Source organism: Emiliania huxleyi, assembly GCF_000372725.1.
Source record: "Emiliania huxleyi CCMP1516 unplaced genomic scaffold EMIHUscaffold_24, whole genome shotgun sequence".
NCBI classification, from domain to species: Eukaryota; Haptophyta; order Isochrysidales; family Noelaerhabdaceae; genus Emiliania; species Emiliania huxleyi.
In genome coordinates, this window is record NW_005200250.1 from 396,689 (window position 1) to 415,355 (window position 18,667).

The 18,667-nt window shown below is 67.2% G+C and overlaps 5 protein-coding genes across 5 annotated transcripts; 4 read left to right on the forward strand and 1 right to left on the reverse strand.

Moving 5' to 3' along the window:
* Positions 1–2,121: 2,121 nt before the first annotated feature.
* EMIHUDRAFT_205479 (cyclophilin type peptidyl-prolyl cis-trans isomerase) lies at positions 2,122–5,048 on the forward strand (the record flags this gene model as incomplete). Its single annotated transcript, XM_005778812.1, has 3 exons — positions 2,122–2,658; positions 4,315–4,679; positions 4,958–5,048. 3 exons carry the CDS (start codon positions 2,122–2,124, stop codon positions 5,046–5,048), a joined length of 993 nt encoding a protein of 330 aa, XP_005778869.1.
* Positions 5,049–6,140: 1,092 nt separating this feature from the next.
* On the forward strand, positions 6,141–10,677 carry EMIHUDRAFT_427008 (putative ABC transporter). Its single transcript, XM_005778813.1, has 4 exons — positions 6,141–6,493; positions 6,571–6,748; positions 7,387–8,582; positions 8,643–10,677. Exons 1-4 carry the CDS (start codon positions 6,147–6,149, stop codon positions 10,510–10,512), a joined length of 3,591 nt encoding a protein of 1,196 aa, XP_005778870.1. The 5' UTR covers positions 6,141–6,146; the 3' UTR covers positions 10,513–10,677.
* A 328-nt stretch (positions 10,678–11,005) lies between these two features.
* EMIHUDRAFT_205481 (hypothetical protein) lies at positions 11,006–11,740 on the reverse strand (the record flags this gene model as incomplete). Its single annotated transcript, XM_005778814.1, has 4 exons — positions 11,006–11,143; positions 11,212–11,423; positions 11,496–11,574; positions 11,666–11,740. The coding sequence occupies 4 exons, from the start codon at positions 11,738–11,740 to the stop codon at positions 11,006–11,008; spliced, it is 504 nt and encodes a 167-aa protein (XP_005778871.1).
* Positions 11,741–12,257: 517 nt separating this feature from the next.
* On the forward strand, positions 12,258–12,817 carry EMIHUDRAFT_353895 (hypothetical protein; the record flags this gene model as incomplete). Its single annotated transcript, XM_005778815.1, has 1 exon — positions 12,258–12,817. A coding segment is annotated over exon 1 (268 nt), but the record flags the coding sequence as incomplete, so codon positions are not given.
* A 2,535-nt stretch (positions 12,818–15,352) lies between these two features.
* On the forward strand, positions 15,353–17,262 carry EMIHUDRAFT_450278 (hypothetical protein). The gene is made up of 3 exons (XM_005778816.1): positions 15,353–16,152; positions 16,354–16,464; positions 16,888–17,262. The coding sequence occupies exons 1-3, from the start codon at positions 15,460–15,462 to the stop codon at positions 17,059–17,061; spliced, it is 978 nt and encodes a 325-aa protein (XP_005778873.1). The 5' UTR covers positions 15,353–15,459; the 3' UTR covers positions 17,062–17,262.
* Positions 17,263–18,667: the final 1,405 nt, after the last annotated feature.

Here is an 18,667-nt window from a genome sequence, read left to right on the forward strand (position 1 = left end):
CTGAGAGTGGGCACGAAAACTACGCCTGAAAAAGAGAAAACACAGCGTATGACATCTTATGCTCGGCAGTGGGGGGTGCCCACGCCGCCGAGTTCCGCGGACGGCCCCGCCACCCTTCACGTACGGATCATGTAGTCCCCACAATCGCTGTCGTGATCCCTGGTCATGTTGACAACCCCCCCCCCCCCCCCCCCCCATGAAGTACAGCGATCGCCACCTCGCTGGCCTCTCCGCAAGGCCCCCCGACCGCGTCGAACTCATCGGCGCGGGCTCTCTCGGCTACGGGACCGGCCCCAGCTTCGGCTGAGGGCTAACAAGGTACAAGCTGCCGAGCCCAAATCACTGAGTCTGAGAGAGTCGTGATTTCTTCTTGTCATGTAGAGAGTGCGTTGTGTTTTTGTTTTGTATCCCCCCCGTGTGTTCCGCGAGTGCGTGTGCCCCGTCGTCCGTGCTAGGACGTGTAACACCTGACTGACTTCTCTCGGCAAGTGGCACGAGTCCCCGTCACCCGTCTTTATTTCTTAGACTTAGTCCTAGCCTGTCGTCAGGATTCGGTACTTCAGCTTGGTAAGTATCATCGTATCCTTCTCGAGGGGGGGTATCAAGGTATGCTCTAGGCCTCTGTGGGGACCCATCTCGGCTGGGTATCAAGGTATCATCGGCGGCCGCGCAGCGCGAAGCGACAATTCACACCTCGGACGTTTATCCTCTTCGCTTCCGGTTCCGTTCGCGCGCCACGCCCAACCAACCAACCATATACCGAAATGGTCTCGTCGCAGGTTGCACCTGCAGCTGGAGCAACGCTATCCGGAATCGCCGAATCATTTGCTCTTCTGAAGTAGCGAGCTGGGACAGTCCCATCGTGGATTACATAGCCGTCAAAGCAGGCGGCATAGATTTCGCGCGAACGCAACGTTGCCAGGGATTATGCTCGAGGGATCCCTGGCAACGTTGCCAGGGACCGCACCGGCTGCCTAGGCCCTAGCCCGCTAGCCGGCTGGCGGCCGCAGCCCGCAGGCCGCCCAACCAATGCGACGACGGCCGCAATTGCCGCCCTCCTCGCCCAGCGCATTGCTTAGAAGTAAGGCTTAGTGGTGCGCTCGCGTCCCTCCTGCGCGACGCTCATTCGAGCGCGTTCTTGTCTGTCTCGGCGCGCGCGCGCAGCGCGCGAAGAGGTGTGAAGAGGGGGGTCGTGTCCGGTGTGACGGGTAACCCACACCCGAGGGTATCAACCTATCCTCTAGGGGCCCAATGCGGATCCTCTCAAGAGGGTATCAGGGTATAGCCCTGGGGTATGCGTATGATCTGGGAAGATGATACATACCCCAAGCTGAAGTTGTGAAGTACCGAATAAGTAGAATCCTGCTGAACAAGCTCCTCTTGTAGCTCGATCGGTCACACCGGCCATCGGCATCGCCGTCGGGGAGAGGGGGGACGACACTGCTTCTGCAGCGTGCACCTCGATCCTGTACCGTGTTTGTTATGACCCCCCCAAATGAACACACCAGTGAGGGTGGGCGAGACGATCGAGGGGTCCCGTACCATGCGGAATCCACCCCATCTCATCCAGTGCTCAAGTGCTCAAGTACAGTGGGTTGCGGGCATAAGAAAACGTGGCATTAAGAAACCACGCCGAGCGATTTCCGCGAAAATCTAAGAAACCACGGCGGGCCGCAGGCGCGGCCCCGAGAAAAGGCCAGACACGAGTGTGAAAACGGGAGCCTCAGCCCAAAATTTCTCTTCGCCTGCGGCGCGCGCACTTGTCACTATCCAAGTCTGCGGTGTTCTGAGTGGAGTGCGAGTGGATGGAGGCGTGTGTGCGTCTCCCGTCATCCAGAGAGCCGACTCGGCGGCAGACTCTGGCATCGCCCTCGCGGACCGCAGCTTATCTCTTTCTTACTTACCTAAAAATCCTTCGGGCCGGCTCTGGCTCTCTAGGTGTGAGTGTAGAGTTGTTTGGCTTGAGTGCCGGCCGGAGCTAAGAAACCACGGCGTCGGGTGGGTGAGGGCTGTGGAAAGGCGTAGAAACGGCGGCGTGCCGCGCAATCCTGTTTTCTTAATGCCGATAGGGGGGCCGCGCAACCCACTGTACCGAATCCAGCGCACCTGCCGTGTGGGCTCATGGTCCTGTCGCTGATCACTGCGATCACCGCCCTCACCGCCGGGCCTCGCGCGATCATCGCCGCGCCTCGCCGTGGCGGCCGCGCAAATCTGAGGGCGATGGCGCTCGGCGTCGGCGACGACTTCCCTCCGGCGGCACTCCGCTCGCTCGGCGTCGAGGGCAGGCGGGCGGTCGTCGCCTTTGTCAACGCGGACGACGACTTCAACGACGCAAAGGAGCTGCGGCTCTTTGAGACGCGCGCCGACGAGTTTGCCCGCCGCAAGTGCGCGCTTGTCGCCGTGCGGCCGCCGGAGGGCGCGAGCGAGGCGGCTGGCCGACTCTATCCGTCGCTCACGCTGCACGACGACGAGGAGGACGCGGTTAGGACAGCCGCCGGACTGCCGCTCGGCTGGCGTCCGCGGCGGCCGCGCGCCACCTTCCTGCTCGCCGCCAACGGCACTGTCTGCGAGGCTGTCTCTGGCGGCGTCGGCTGCACCGAGCACCCCGCGTTTGCTGCGCGAGCCGTTGCGAGGCTCGACGACGCCGAGGCGTCCGCCGTCGCGCGGCTCGCGTCGGACGAGCTGCGCTCCTCCTTCGCCTCCGCCGCCTCCGCCGCCGCCTCCGAGTCGCGGCCTCCCCCCGCCGCCGCCGCCGTGGCGAGGGAGCGGGCGGCGGCGCGGGAGGCGGCGGCGGCGAGACTGGAGGAGGAGGACGCGGCGGCGGCGCAGCGCGCGCAGGCGATTCGGGTGGAGGCGCGGTGGAGGGCGACGGCGGCGGGCAGCGGCGACGCTGGCTTCGCCGCGGAGCTAGCGGTGGAGGCGGACAAGGCGGCGGCTGCCGCCTCCGCCGCCGCCGCCGCGGCGCGCCGCGCCCGGCAAGCGCTGGTGGCTGCAGCGGCGGCGGGCGGCGCGTCCTCGGCGGAGGCGGCGGCCAAGGCGGCGGCGGCGCGGGCGGCGCAGGAGGAGGCGGAGAGGCGGGCGGACGAGCGCGCGATGCTGCGCATGCAGTGGGAGGCGCTAGAGCTGCCGCTCAATCTGGCGGAGCGGGAGGCGGAGGAGCTGGGGCGGAGGGCGGACGGGGCGAAGGGCAGGGCGGGCCGGGCGCGGGGCCGGGCGGCGGCGGCGGAGGCGAAGCTCGAGGGGCAGCGGTCGCAGGACCTCGATCGCTTCGCGCAGGCGCAGGCCGCCTCGCGGGAGGAGGAGGACCGGAGGAGGCTCGACGCGCTCCTCGGCTCTGAGGCGGCGGCGCGCCGCCCGCCGCCCGCGGCGCCGCTGCCGCCGCCTCCAGTCATGGAGACCGCGCAGGGGGCGGCGGCGGCGCAGGCGGCGCAGGCGGCGGCGGAGCTCGAGGCCGAGGCCGAGGTGGCGGCCGATCGGGCGGCGGCGGCGCGGCACGCAGCGGAGGAGCAGCGGGCGACGCGGCGCGCGGTGGAGGAGCGGCTGGCGGCGGCGGCGGCGGCGGCGCTCGAGGCGCAGCAGACCGCCGAGGCCGAGCCCGAGGCGAACGAGGCGCGCGCAGCGATGGAGGCGCTGATGGGGCGCGGGGGCGGCGGTCGGGGCGAGGAGGAGGGAGTGGAGCTGGAGGAGGTGGCGGCCTGCGAGGACGTCGCTCTCGCTGCAGCGCCGGAGCCGCCTGGCGAGGACCGCGAGCTAAGGATCTCGCCTCAGGACGGGGTTGTGTGAATGTGGCGTCTATCGCACTGTGAGGAATGAAACAGAGGAGACGTTCCTCGGGAGACGAGAAAGAGACCGTCTTCGGTCTTCTATAGGGCAGTAGGAGCGGGGTGGCGGTAGCGTACAACGACTCGGCGGCCTCTCGCCAGTCCCGGCAGTCCGGAGGATGCCGTGGTCGCCACAGTGACAGAAGCCGCCTCGTCATCTCCCAGATGGTTTTATTTTTGGAGCAAGTGCATTTGGCAACCTCACACCCAGGGCCGGGGAGCTAAGAAGCAAAAAGAAAGAAAGAAAGAAAACATACAACCCAAGGGAGGGATGGGAGCACACCCAGCGGGCCGGCTGAGCCGCCATTTTTTTTCGCTGGCTGAGCGAGCCCAGGCGGCCAGCGTGATCAACTCGTCGCGGAGAACGCTCACAAGTCGAGAGCATGAGCGTAACGCTACACACCAACCTCGGTGATTTGAAGGCGCGCCGCCCGCCTGACTCCTGTCGGCACCGGCAATGGCACCCACAGACCGCCCCGTCCGCCCTCGGCAGGCTGAGCTGTTTTGCGACTCGGTGCCTCGGACGACCTTCAACTTTCTGGCCCTCGCCGCGTCCGGCTACTACGACGGCACGCTCTTCCACCGCAACATCAAGGGCTTCATGGTGCAGGGTGGCGACCCGACTGGCGCTGGCAAGGGCGGCGCGAGCATCTGGGGCGGCAAGTTTGCGGACGAGATCCACCCGGAAAATAAGCACTCGGCCCGTGGCATCCTCGCCATGGCCAACTCGGGGCCAAACACCAACGGCTCTCAGTTTTACATCACGTACGCCAAGCACCCGCACCTCGACAACTCGTACAGTGTGTTTGGGAAGCTCATCGACGGCTTCGAGACGCTCAACGCCATCGAGCGCACGCCGTGCAACGAGAAGCACCGGCCGCTCTCCGAGGCGCGCGCCCCCGCCGCCCGCCACCGCCGCCACCGCCGCCACCGCCGCCACCGCCGCCACCGCCGCCGCCGCCCGCCGCCGCCCGCCGCCGCCGCCGCCGCCGCCGCCGCCGCCGCCGCCACCGCCGCCGCCGCCGCCGCCGCCGCCGCTACTGCCGCCGCCGCCGCCGCCGCCGCTATGACACGTCTCCTGCGTTCTGACTGCAAACTGCGACTGAGCCTTCCCGCGTCCGCGCTCTGCAGATAAGGCTCGAGCACGTGACGATACACGCCAACCCGCTCGCCGACCAGATGATCACCTTCCCGTCAGCCACGGGCGCTCCCGACGTCCAAACGTAAGGATCGTAGCGCTAGCCGTTAATAGGGTTTCCATGATTTAGAGCCGTCTGAAAAAATGACTCGCTCCCATGTCTGTGAACGGGTAGTCCCCCCCCTCCCCCAGGGCCGCCTCCAGCGTCCAGCTCCAGGGCTCGCACCTCAACCTCTCACAGACCAGCGCACAGCGCCATGGTCCCGGAGGTATTTTCTTCTCAAACAAGGCGCGCGCCAGTCCCGTGCCCAGAGTCGGGAGGAGTTTTGTTAAAAAATATTCTCAAACAAGGCTGTGAAGGAGTTCCGCGCGGCGGAGGAGGCTCGAGAGAGGTGCTTGGCGTTGGTCACTGATGGATACCACCCCTGGCCTCAACGTCACCATCAATCAAGCCATCGACCGCGCCGAGCGCGAGGCCGACAGTGCGGTTCGGCAAAGCGAGCGTGCGAGGGCGCTCACCACTGAGGCCGGACGCACCGGCAAGGCTGTCGACTTCCGTCGGGACGGCAGCTCCTGGGCGCTCGGTCCGGGCTGGCGGAGGGAGGGCGAGGTGGAACTCGAGCGGATGGAGAGCGCGGCGATGGCTCCCGAGGTGAAGAAGACCGCGAGCGAGCACCTCCTCAAGAGCGTCGGCATCCAGACGTCCGGCCGCTCGTTTGGTGCGGGCCCAGCCGGGCCGCTCCGGCGGGCGCCGTCGGACGCGCCAGAGGAGGAGGCCGAGGCGGGCCCGGGGCCGCTGCGTAAGATGTGGCGGTCCATCTTTGACGGGTCGCCGATGATCTGGCCGCACCAGCTGTACCGCTTCACCAACTGCTGCGATTGGCTGCTGCTGCTGCTCGCGTTTGGCATTGCGCTCTTGGCGGGCCTCTGCCTGCCCGCCATCCTGTGGCTGTACTCGGGCACACTGGAGCAGGTGGGCGCGGCGATGACTGGCGGCTTCGACGCCTCGCAGATGTCTGAGAAGGCCCTCCAGATGGTGTACTGCGGAGTGGTGTACGGCCTGCTCACCGCAACCTACGCCACCCTCTGCGAGCTCTCAAAGGCGCCGTCGCCCCCCGAACCGTGGCCCGGCCCCCGCCCGCTTGCCCCGACGCCGCGACTGCGCGGGGCCCTCGCAGGCGCGGCAGATGGCGCGGTACAAGAAGAGGTACCTCCACGCCATCCTGCGGCAGGAGATTGGCTGGTTCGACACCTCGACGCCCGAGGAGCTCTGCACTCGCTTCGGCGCGGCGATGCTCGCCGTCGAGGAGGGCGTCGGCTTCAAGACGATGATGCTCGTCGACGCGTGGTCCACCCTCTGCGCTTCCATCCTGCTCGGCCTCAACTTCGGCTGGGACATCTGCGTCGCCGTCTTTGCGGCGGCGCCGATCCCTGGCGTCGCCGGCATCATCGCAATCGTGGTCGGGCTGACGGCGATGCACAACGTGCTGACGGCCACGGCGGGGGCCGGCGCGATCGCGTCCGAGGCCTTCTCGTCGATGCGAACGGCAGCCGCGCCCGCGCCCGCGCGCTGCCCTCCTCCGCCCCGCCGGCGCTCACGCGGCTGCGCAGCCCGTCTCAGGTGGCCGCGTTTGGGCTCGAGCGGGTGGCTGCGGAGAGGTACGAGCGCAAGGTCAAGGTGGCGGAGCGGTACGGCGTCCGCTTCGTGTGGCAGGCCTCGCTCGCCGTCTCGGTCGCCATCGCTTCGGTCATCATCATGTGCATGGCGGGCGAGATTTACGGCGGCGTGGTCGTCGCTGCAGAGCAGAAGAAGAGCGAGTTCGAGTACGGCGTCAACATGGGCTGGGAGCAGGTCTACGACGCAAACTCGCTGGTCGACGGCCTCCGGCCGCACCCGTCGCCGCCGCCCCACCACGGTGGCATCGAAGGCGGCATCGAGGACATGCGCAGCAGCTGGGAGCGCTTCCGCGACGGGATGCAAGACAATCTGTTTCACGACGCGACCTGGTTCATGGACCGGGTCGGCGTCCCGACTGTCGACTACAAGTACTGCACGTACAACTGCGGCGACCAGTACAACATGCTCTACCTCGACATCCAGTCCGTGATGTCCCTCATGCTCGGCCACGAGCTGCCGTACGCCGCCCGCGCGCGCGAGGCCACCTTCGAGTGGGGCCCGCCGCCAGAGTTTCACGGCCCCATCGACCAGCTGGGCGCGCGCCGCTCGCCCCTCGCCGCGGACCGGGCCTCCCTCGTAAGCCCCTTCGCCTCCCTCGGGCAGGCACCTGCGAGGCGGCCACCTTCCCGGACGGCCGGCCCGCCAACCTCAAGCCCTTCAAGCTCACCTGCGCGACGGCGAGCAACTTCGCGCAGAACCTGACCGCGCTGCGCCTCTACATGCAGCAGCCGAACATAGAAGCCTTCGAGGCGGCGGCCGAGGCGGCGGGCGGGTTTATGCCCTGCTCCCACTCGGGGGCGCTCACGCTCATCGCCGTGCTCTGCATCCTGATGGCCGGCGCGCACTTCACCCTCATCCTGCTCACGTCGGGCTCCGTCTTCAAGGCGTGCAAGATGGCGGCGCCGGTCCACGAGACAATCAACCACGTGCCGTCCATCGACGTCGCGTCCAGCGAGGGGCGCAGGCTGCCGTCGGTGCGCGGCGACATCTCGGTGCGCGACGTGGTCTTCGCGTACCCCGCCGCGCCCGAGCACCTCGTCTGCAACGGCTACTCGCTCGAGATTGGCGCGGGGCAGACGGTGGCACTGTGCGGCCCGTCGGGCAGCGGCAAGTCGACGCTCATCCAGCTGCTCGAGCGCTTCTACGACCCGCAGGAGGGGTCGGTGCGGCTGGACGGCGTCGACCTGCGCGACCTGAACGTGCGCTGGCTGCGCTCGCAGATTGCGCTGGTGGGGCAGGAGCCCATCCTCTTCGTGGGCACCGTCGCGGAGAACATCGCGTACGGCAAGGAGGGCGCCTCGCGCGCCGAGGTGGAGGAGGCGGCGCGCAGCGCCAACGCGCACGAGTTCATCATGAAGAGCCTGCCCGATGGGTACGAGACCTCCGTCGGGCACGCCGGCGGGACCTTGTCGGGCGGTCAGAAGCAGCGGGTGGCGATCGCGCGCGCGATCGTGCGCAAGCCGGCCATCCTGCTGCTCGACGAGGCGACGTCGGCGCTCGACACGACGAGCGAGCGGGTGGTGCAGGCGGCGATCGACGAGATCATGCAGAAGCAGAAGCGGACGACGGTCACGATCGCGCACCGGCTGAGCACCATCCGGCACGCCGACAAGATCGCAGTCATCCGCGAGGGGCGCGTGGTCGAGCAGGGCACGTGGGACCAGCTGCTCGACATCGACGGCGGCCTCTTCCGCTCGCTCGTCAACAAGCAGGCCGAGAAGCCCTTCGCGCCAAAGGTGCAGGGGCCGGGCGCCTCGCTCGTCGTCGGCCTCCGGCAGCGCTTTGGCGACCCGTCCACCGCGCCGCCCTCGAGGCCGTCCAATTGGCGGAGGCTGAACTTTGCGGCGGCGGCGAACGCGGTGCTGGCGAGCGTCAAGCTGGCGCGGAAGACGCCGCCCGACGGCTCCAAGGCGACGCTGCGGCTGACGAGGTCGGAGTTCTTCTCGTGGGTCGGTCCCGAGCGGGGCACCGCGGCGCTCCAGCCGGGCGCGGAGCGCGACTGGAGGCCGCTCTGGTGGCAGCTGATGCGGCTGCAGGACCGCGGCGACGGCCTGCTGATGCTGGTCGGGCTGGTGTTTGCGGTGCTCGAGGGCATGACGATCCCCGCGCTGGGCTTCATCTTCACCAAGACGGCGACCTCCCTCTTCAAGATGGACCCCGACCGCGTGCACGACGAGACCGTCTTCTGGGGCAAGGCCGCGCTCCTCGTCGGCGCCTCGTACGTGCCGATCATGACGATCGAGCTAGGGATCTTTGGCACCGTCGGCGAGCACCTCACGCGCAACCTGCGCGCGCTCGCCGCCCGCTCGCTCGTCAAGCAGGAGATCGGCTTCTTCGACGACCCCAACCACTCGGCCGGCGCGCTCACCCTCTTCCTCGGCGAGAAGGTTGCGCTCGCGCAGGCGGTCAACGGCCACCGGCTCGCCGCCACCGCCCGCCAGCTCGCCACCGTGCTCTTCTCCGCGTACCTCATCTTCACGTTCGGCTACTGGCAGCTCGCCGCCATCATGATCGTCGTGCTGCCCCTGATGGGCTTCTCGATGAGCATCTTGATGGTCGTCTTCCTCGGCCTCAAGGCGGACGAGGGCAACAAGGCGGCCAACGTCGGCTCGCTCATCGGCGAGGTCGTGCTCGGCGTGCGCACCGTCGCCTCGCTCGGCGTCGAGCGCCGCTTCCTCGCCGACTTCGAGGCGGCGACCGACGCCGAGGCCCGCCGCGGCGTGCGGGGCGCCTTCGTGTCGGGCCTCGCCGTGGGGATGGGCAAGGGGATGCTCGTCTGCTTCATCGGCATCGTGAGCTACTACGGCAGCCTGCTCGTCACCAAGGACATCGAGCAGCTCACCGCGGAGATGACGCGCATGTTCCTCGACCCGGACGCACCGCCCGGGCCGGACGACATCACCTCGGTCGACGCCGCCACCGGGTGCATCAACTCGCAGATCTGGACGATCGTCGAGAAGTTCCTGTGCCCGCTGATCGTCGTCTTCTTCAGCTCGATCGGCATGGGCGCGGCGGGCGTCATCGCTGCCGACTCGAGGCGCGCCGCTCTGGCCTGCCAGGCGCTCTTCCGCATGATCCGCCGCCCGTCGCGCATCGACGCCACCGACAATGACGGCACCAAGCTGCCGTCGGTGCGCGGCGACATCTCGGTGCGCGACGTGGTCTTCGCGTACCCCGCCGCGCCCGAGCACCTCGTCTGCAACGGCTACTCGCTCGAGATTGGCGCGGGGCAGACGGTGGCGCTGTGCGGCCCGTCGGGCAGCGGCAAGTCGACGCTCATCCAGCTGCTCGAGCGCTTCTACGACCCGCAGGAGGGGTCGGTGCGGCTGGACGGCGTCGACCTGCGCGACCTGAACGTGCGCTGGCTGCGCTCGCAGATCGCGCTGGTGGGGCAGGAGCCCATCCTCTTCGTGGGCACCGTCGCGGAGAACATCGCGTACGGCAAGGAGGGCGCCTCGCGCGCCGAGGTGGAGGAGGCGGCGCGCAGCGCCAACGCGCACGAGTTCATCATGAACAGCCTGCCGCACGGGTACAACAGCAACGTCGGCCTGCGCGGCGGCATGCTGTCGGGCGGTCAGAAGCAGCGGGTGGCGATCGCGCGCGCGATCGTGCGCAAGCCGGCCATCCTGCTGCTCGACGAGGCGACGTCGGCGCTCGACACGACGAGCGAGCGGGTGGTGCAGGCGGCGATCGACGAGATCATGCAGAAGCAGAAGCGGACGACGGTCACGATCGCGCACCGGCTGAGCACCATCCGGCACGCCGACAAGATCGCAGTCATCCGCGAGGGGCGCGTGGTCGAGCAGGGCACGCACGCGGAGCTCATGCTCACGGGCGGCGTCTACGCCGGCCTCGTCGATGCGCAGCAGTCGTGAGCGACGCCGCGCGCTCGCGGCACGCGGGGGGCGGACACAGGGGCGCACGATTTGAGTACTGTCAGCGACACTGAGTGGAACTGCACAGGCAATGTCCGCCTTATGTGCATGCAAGTGGTGGATATAATGTCTGTTTATTATCATACCATTTTCCGCATTTTTTTCACAGCACACAGGCTAGGAATCCTTAATCTCACCGGTCAACTCCTCTCCACTCGCCCAATGTGGTCCGGACCCTCCGGTAACTCGGCCAGTTCGTAACTCGCCATGGAGGGGACAACGTCCTCAATCCTAGAGTTGAAGAACGGGTTGTCTCTGCGAGCTTATCTCGGAGGTTGAGTGCGAGCATATCAAGACCGTTCAATATGCAATAGGTGGCTGAGAGACGCGGAGCCAAAGGCGGCAAGAGCACGGAAGCTCCGGCGCACCACGAACGCCGACACGCCGACCCGGTTCTATCCGCGCCGTCGCCCAGACACAGCGGAGAGGCGTCCTATTTGCCAGGCACAGCGGTGGCAGACGGCTCGGCGGCAGGCGGTGGGCTTACCTTCTCTGCGTAGAATGGCAGGCCATCGAGCGCGTTGTGGTCGCGCGCGTCGACTCGCCTGTCGCAGGTGAAGGCCTCGACGACCTCCAGCCAGTCCGGCATACCTGGCCACCTCCAGAATTTCGTCCTCCGCAGCGCGCAGGAGAGATAACCAGGTTCGTTGTGAAGAGCTGGGGCGCGCCACCCAAGAGCCTAGGTAGGTGCGGATCGGCAAGAGCGCAATCGATCTTTTTGCCCTCTATCACCTTGGGTTGTAAGAACTTGAAACACACCACGCAGGGGCACAGCAAGCACGGATAGCCGTTGAGGAGAAAGGGCGTAAGGTGTATGCGCAGCCACGGCCGTGCCGCGGTGGGCGCGCCACCTCCCGCGAGCGCGGCGGGATCGGAATTGCGGCCGGAGGGAAGGGCGAGCCGCCGCCGCCGCCGCCATATACCATCAGCGACGACGACCGCGGCTCGCCCCAAACGCCAGGCGCTGGATCGGCAGTAGGGCTTGGGCGGCGCAGCGTAGGCCTCGAGCCACACGAGTCGCCGACAACCCCCCCTCATCGACGTGATGGCCGCACCCGCTGCCGGCCGATGCAAGCTGCCGCCTCCACCGCACCAGCGATACTGGCCGCGGCTCGCCGCCACGCGCCGGCTCGGAAGAGGGGCTATCGGCGGCGCAGCAGAGCGGCATGCGTCATCATTCGAGCAGCACCAGGTCCCCTCTTCGACGTGACGGCCGCTCCCGGAGCCGGCCGGTGCGCGCCCGACCCACGCCCCCTCTCGCACCCCCCCGATCCCCCTGCGCGGCGCCCCCTCCACTGCGCGCCGGCTCGAGCGCCTATTGCCAAATCGCGACTTTCGAGCGCAGTGCGTGCGCCCCACACGTCACGCGAGCGCAGGAGAGTTTGCGGCAGAGCAGTACCGTGTACTAGCCGGAGGCATCGCGCCGAAAACCCCGCGCATTCCGCCCCAACAGAGGCTGCAGGAGGCAGATGGCCAATAGCGACGATCGTTACGAAATGTAGCGTTACCGGGAGCTCTCCAAGCTGTCTTGGGTGGTAAAAGCGGAAAGAGACAGAACCAGACCTTTTTGAGTAACCGGGGAAGCCGCCGGTAGCATCTCTTTCCACCCAAGAAGCCCGTTTGGAGGGATGGGCGGCAGTGTGCGGGCGGTGAGTGCTAGTCCTCTCATCAATTTAGAACGAAACACGCCCCTCCCTCCCTTCTTCCCTCTACTAGCTGAGGGGCTCGCTAAACGCTCGCCGAGCTCCATGCTGTGCAACACCACCTCCTCACTAATCGTCAGGGGCGCGGAGAGCGCAGTGCACTACGGTGAGGCTGCGCAGCGGGGGCTCACCCCCTGCACCGCGCTCACGGCTCAGCGCGGCGCAGGGGAGGGCGGTCGGTGGCGGCGGCGGCGAGGCGCGAGGCGGTGGCGGCGGTGGTGCGGGCGGCGGGATGACAGGGGAGGCGGCGGGATTGACAGGGGAGGCGGCGGCCTCGAGCGGAGCGGCGCAAGAAGGGGGGGGGGGCGGCGGCGAGGCGCCGGTGAGCGAGGCGCCCGCGCCATCTCAGAGGGACGCGTCGCTGCGAGATGGAGGGCGGCGGTGACGGAGGCGAGGCGCGAGGCGGCGGCGGCGGCGGCGGCGGCGGCGGGTCTCGGTGAGCGGCGGCGGGAGGAGGAGCAGCGGCGGCGGGAGGAGGAGCAGCGGCGGCGCTCGCTCGCTGTTGACGGGAGCGCTTTTGAGCCTGGGAGCCCATGCCACTGCGACCGGCGTGCCCGGGAACGGAGATCGCGCGCGCGCCGCCACTCACGACGCGCGCGCGATCTTCGCGGAGTCGGGTCCCCAGAGGGAAGCGGTCTTCTCGGCCGACGTCCAGCGGCGCGCAAGGAAGCAGGCGCAGCGGAGGCGGCCTAGCACCGGCTCGGCGCCGGGCGGTTGCGCTGCCCGCGAGCCGCGTCCTGAGCCTCGGCAGCGCGCGGCGCGGCGCGGCGCTCGCGCTGCTTCTGTGCCGAGAGCGGCATGATTCGCCAGCTGAAGCTCCAGACTCCTCGGGTATCACGAGTTCTGGGGGTCACGATTTGCGCAGGTTGAGGGGAAATTCGCGTTCTCGTCTGAAAGCAGTCTTGGGTGGTCACAACGCACTCTGTCAGTGTGCCTGTGGTAGTGAGAGACTGCCAGCGGGAAGCTGGAGGCAGGTCACTAGACTGAGATGAGACCGCCAGTGGAGTTGGGAGCCCACCGTGCACCGCGCTGCGAGCCTGTCGTGTCCCTTGTCAGGAGCAGGAGAGCCCCACCTGTCCCCCTGATCGTCCTTCCAAAATCCTGCTCGTGCAGGTGGGGACCCTGTCCTCCTCCCCCATCCCTCGTCTGGGTTCGTCTGTTTTCTTTCTTTCTTTACAACGCACTCTCTCACGTTACAAGGGACAATCTGCAACAGTGCAGTGTGGAGTTCAGGCCTGGGCCCGAGCCCCTAGGGCGACAAGACATGCGCAGAGGGCGGTGAAGCGCGGTGGGGGGCCGAAGTCGAAGACGAAGAGAATGAGGCTGAGTGAGAGAAACTCCGCAGAGCCCGAAGACTCGCAGCGATCCCGGATCGAGGGTTGGCACGAACTAACCACCCCTGAAGTGGGGCAGTGAGTGATGGCCTGCTGAGCCGAGTTCAGCCTTTGACGTTCGCGCGGATTTCGTTCGTGAACTCCGAACTCGAACGAACGCAGCCCGAACCTCGAAACTGAACGGACCGCGCCGGCTGCGGAAGGCGCGAACTGCGGAAACGAACGAACGTTCGTGAGAACTCCGTTCGAACTTAGGAAAACAGAAAACCACGGGAAAAAGTCCGTTCGTTCGGCGTGCAGTTCAGCCACGAGCCGCGCTGAACGAACGAACTCGCGCAACTGCGCCACTGCGCACGTGTGTACGCGGTCTGACCCTCAATCTCAGGTGCCCATATACACCACAGTTCTGACGGTCCGCGACAGTCTGCAATCTAGCGGACTACGGCGCGACTACCGGTGCCGGTGCGCTGTGAGCAGGGCCGCCCTGTGGTGCCTGCGTGGGCGCCGTGCGTGCTGACTGGCGAGTAGAATGGGGGAGACGGGGGCTCCCCGAGGCGTCCAGGCGTACTAGGCCTCTACTAGGCGACCAGGGACTATACAGGCCTGCATAGCCAAAAAGAAATATTACGGTTCGTTCGTGGTTCGTTCGCAGTTCACAGACGAACTTCCCTGGTATTCCTCGCCCTGCGGGTGTGAAGCGGGTCGGGGGGGAGGAGAAAAGAAAAGGCTGAGTGCACGAACTAGTTCGAGGGTTCGGGCACCCAAGGCCAAGCGCAAACGACCGAACCGATGCAGCGAACCAAGGGGATGCGTCCAGAGCGAACTCCGAAACCGAACGAACCGCGAGTTCACCGAACCAGTTCATGAACCAGTTCGCCAGTTCGCCCGCGAACGTCAAAGGCTGGCCGAGTTATGGCGATGGCCGCCAAGTGGTCAGGAAGTGAGGGTTGGGTTGATCCTCCGCCCTCCGGTGCGCGGTGGGATGACAGTGCTGCACCGACCCAAAGGGGTCGGTGGAAGATACTCACGGCAGGCCGCCATTGCCGTTGCCTCCTCCTCCTTCTAGGTTAGAAAACCAAAGATACTTTCTTTCTTGCACGTTAGTGCCAGTGCGCGCCAGTCCCGTGCCTAGTGTCGTGCGAGGGAGTTGGCTTGCAAAATTCTCCTCGCGGGAGTCGCTTAGGCGGCTCCCGTGGTGTACCTGTGTTAGTGCCAGTGCGCGCCAGTCCCGTGCCTAGAGTCGTGCTAGGGAGTTTTGTTTGGGTACCGTCGGGTACTTATTTTAAGAGCAGGTAAACAGCAATAGATCCGGGGGTAGTGCCGGATCAGTTCCTGGAGCCAGGGGGACCGATTCGCGCTTGCCAAGGGACCAATTGCTAGACACCCGGGCCGGGGGGGGGAGGGGGTACAGGGGGGCCCGCACAGGTGGGCGAGCCAAACTCTGGCGGAGGCAGCCCGCTCACCCCCAGGCGCCCCTCGAACCGGAGGGTGGTCTGCCGCCGCTGCGCGGTCGGCGCGCCGAGCGCGGGAGACATATCAGCTTCGCGCCACAGATTGGGGGGACCGATTCTCAGCAAGTTTGGCAGCGCGGGCAGTGTGAAGGATCGATTGCTGTACAACGAGGGACCGATTCCGTGAGGGCTGGGTATCGATTAGGCCGCTTGAGGGCCGGATCTATTGCTGTTTACCTGCTCTTAAAATAAGTACCCGACCGTAAAACCTTGCCTGAATTCTTCTTGGTGACTGCCGTTGAACACATTTGCTCCTGCCGCGCTGGCTCTTTGCTGCCAGGCCGTCGCTGTCGACGCTCTCCCGCTACCCACCCACTCCCCACGCCGGCCACGCCGGCAATGCCCTCTCCGGAGCCCATGGATCCCGCGCTGGAGCGCTCCTTCCGCGGCCACAAGGACGGCGTCAGCTCCGTCTCGTTCAGCCCCACCATGAAGCAGCTCGTCTCGGGCGGCCTCGACGGGACCGTGATGGTCTGGAACTTCAAGATGCAGATGCGCGCGTTCCGCTTCGTCGGCCACAAAGCCGCCGTCACCTCGGTCGACTTTGCACCGTCCGGCTCGCTCATCGCCTCGGGCTCGCGCGACCAGACCATCCGGCTGTGGGCGGCGAACGTCAAGGGCGAGAGCGTCTCGATCCGCGCGCACACGGCGCCCGTCAACTCGGTCGCGTTCTCGGGCGACGGGCAGCAGCTGGTCACGACGTCGGACGACAAGTCGGTCAAGGCCTGGTCCATCCCGACGCAGCGCTTCAAGCACTCGTTCTCGGGCCACACCAACTGGGTGCGCGACGCCGCCTTCTCGCCCGACGGCAGGATGCTCCTCTCTTCGGCCGACGACAAGACGGTGCGGCTGTGGGACGCGCGCTCGCGCGCGTGCAGCCACACCTTCTTCGACCACTCCGACAACGTCGGCTGCTGCGCCTTTAGCCCCGAGGGCAACTGCGTCGCGTCGGGCTCCGCAGACCGGTCAATCAAGCTGTGGGACCTGCGGACGCTGCAGCTGCTGCAGCATTACGACGCGCACGGCGACGAGGTGCACCGCATCGCCTTCCACCCCTCCGGATCCTTCCTCCTCTCCGCCTCCGCAGACTGCACCCTCAAGCTCTGGGACCTCTGCGAAGGCGGGCCCATCACCGCCGCCCTCACCGCCGCCCTCGCCGCGGCCCTCGCGGCCGCCCTCCGCAGCCCCCGCCCCGCCGCGTGCTCCCTCACGCCGCTCCTCGGCCCTCGGGAGACAGGCCGCCTCTTCTACACCATCCACGGGCACGAGGCGTCCGCCAACGGCTGCGCCTTTTCGCCCGCGGGCGACTTCTTTGCCACCGCCGCCTCCGACCGCCACGTCATGGTCTGGCGAACCAACTTTGATCGCCTCCTGCCCGCGGAGCACAAGGGCCTCGCCCTCGACGCAGACCCTCCCGCCGTGGCCGCGCTGCCCCCGCAGCTGCCGCCGCAGCCGCCGCAGCTACCGCCGCCGCGCGAGCCGCCCGCCTCCTCCCTCGCCTCCTCCTCCCTCGCCGCCTCCTCCCTCGCCGCCTCCTCCCTCGCCGCCTCCTCCCTCGCCGCCTCCTTCCCACCGGCAGAGCCGCGCAGAGAGCCCTCCCAGCCGCCGACGCCGCCCATGCCATCCCAGCCCTCCCAGCCTCCACAGCACGCGCCGCCGCCGCACACCGCCCCGTCGCCGTCTCGTGCAGCAAGCTCCTCCTGCCAGCGAAGCTCCTCCTGCCAGCCAGCAAGCTCCTCCTGCCAGCCGCGCGCGCCGTCGACGGAGTTCGTCGCGACGGTCGAGCGCATGGCGGGGCAGCTCGACGGGCTCGCAAGGGCGGTGAGCTCTCTGGAGCATCGGCTGACCGTCTCGGAGGACAAGGCGCTCTCGATGGAGCGCATCCTCTCGCGCGCGCTCGACAACCAGAGGCTGCTCATCGAGAAGCTCGCGGCGTCGTGAGAGCGTGGGAGACCTCGGAGAGTCCCCAGCTGAAACAGCCGCAGGCGGGCGCTGGCACAATCAGGCGCGTCGTGCGAGTACTGACAGCTTCAGCTGACAGCTCACCGCACGTAGAGCCAGCCGTACATACAACAGAGCCCGGACTCAAGAAAATCAAGTGGCGGAAGTACGAGGTAAGGTTGGGACGTAGAGAGTTCAAGGACAACACCACAACGTAATTGATGCATGATGTGGACCACACCCCAGCGCCCAGGGGTACGTAAAATCAAAATCAAAGACTAGAGCCGTAAACGAAACTGTCGAGGCCTCGAGGCTCGAGCCTCCCCCGCGCCCCGCGGCCGGCCCGCGCGCGCACGCGCGGCTCGCACGACGCTACAACTCAGTGCGCGCCGCGCGCAGAGTGCGGCGCACTGGGGGTGTCCTCTCCACACACTCCAGATACCAGAACCCGCTCTCCACTTTTAGTGTCGTGCCTGCAGACCATGAGTCGCATGACCGCAGCGCATCTGTCTGAGGCCTGCGCAAATTGACACACAAATGTTCAGAGTTCAGTGCACCGCTTCTCTTGAGCCTCTTTTGGCAGAAACAGCAAACATGTGCGCTGTTTTTCTGCCAAGTGCGCACACCAATGCCCCCGCCCGCGAAAGTTGAGTTCAGACTTCAGTGGCGCGGGCTAGGCGCGGGGCGCAAGAGGGGTGCGGGGGCAAGCCAACCAACCATCGCACGCACGCAAGACGCATAGACGCAACACGAACAGTCGTCAGTCAAAGAATGAACCCCTGTCAGCAGTCCGCCCTCGGGTATGTGTTTGCAAGAGCCACGTACACTGAAAAAATAAACCCCTCCTGACGTATCCTCGCGTACTACCCAACAATAGACCTAGCCCACTCACCCCCACCCCCACAGTAAGTAATACCTCGAGGTAAAGCTTTTACGGAAAGCGGGCACGGGCGTTCTGACCCCGCCCGAGCATATGCCCGCTATGGTGCCTCTGGCACCGAGCGCTCATATCAAACGATGGCACATCACCCTCGCCATCCTGCTTCACGTTCCTGCGCGTGCATATTCTGTATATCTCTTTCCTCCGAGGCCCCCACCTTCCTCTCCTCCAAGTCCACGGACATCACCCTCGCCACCGCCGCCATCGCCGCCGCCGCCCGACCCACCGCCGCCGCCGCCGCCGCCCTCGCCGCCGCCACCGTCACCGCCGCCACCGACGCCGCCACCGCCCACGCCACCGCCGCCCTCGCCGCCGCCGCCCGCCCCACCGCCACCCACGCCGCCGCCACCATTGCCGCCGCCACCAGCCCCACCACCACCTACGCCGCCGCCACCCTCGCCACCGCCTCCGACGCCGCCGCCGCCCATGCCACCTCCCATGCCACCGCCGCCCTCACCGCCACCGCCCGCCCCACCGCCGCCTACGCCGCCACCACCCTCGCCGCCGCCACCGGCCCCACCGCCACCCTCGCCGCCGCCGCCCTCGCCGCCGCCACCCTCACCACCGCCACCGACGCCGCCACCGCCCGCCCCACCGCCGCCTACGCCGCCACCACCCTCGCCGCCGCCACCAGCCCCACCACCACCTACGCCGCCGGCCACTCAC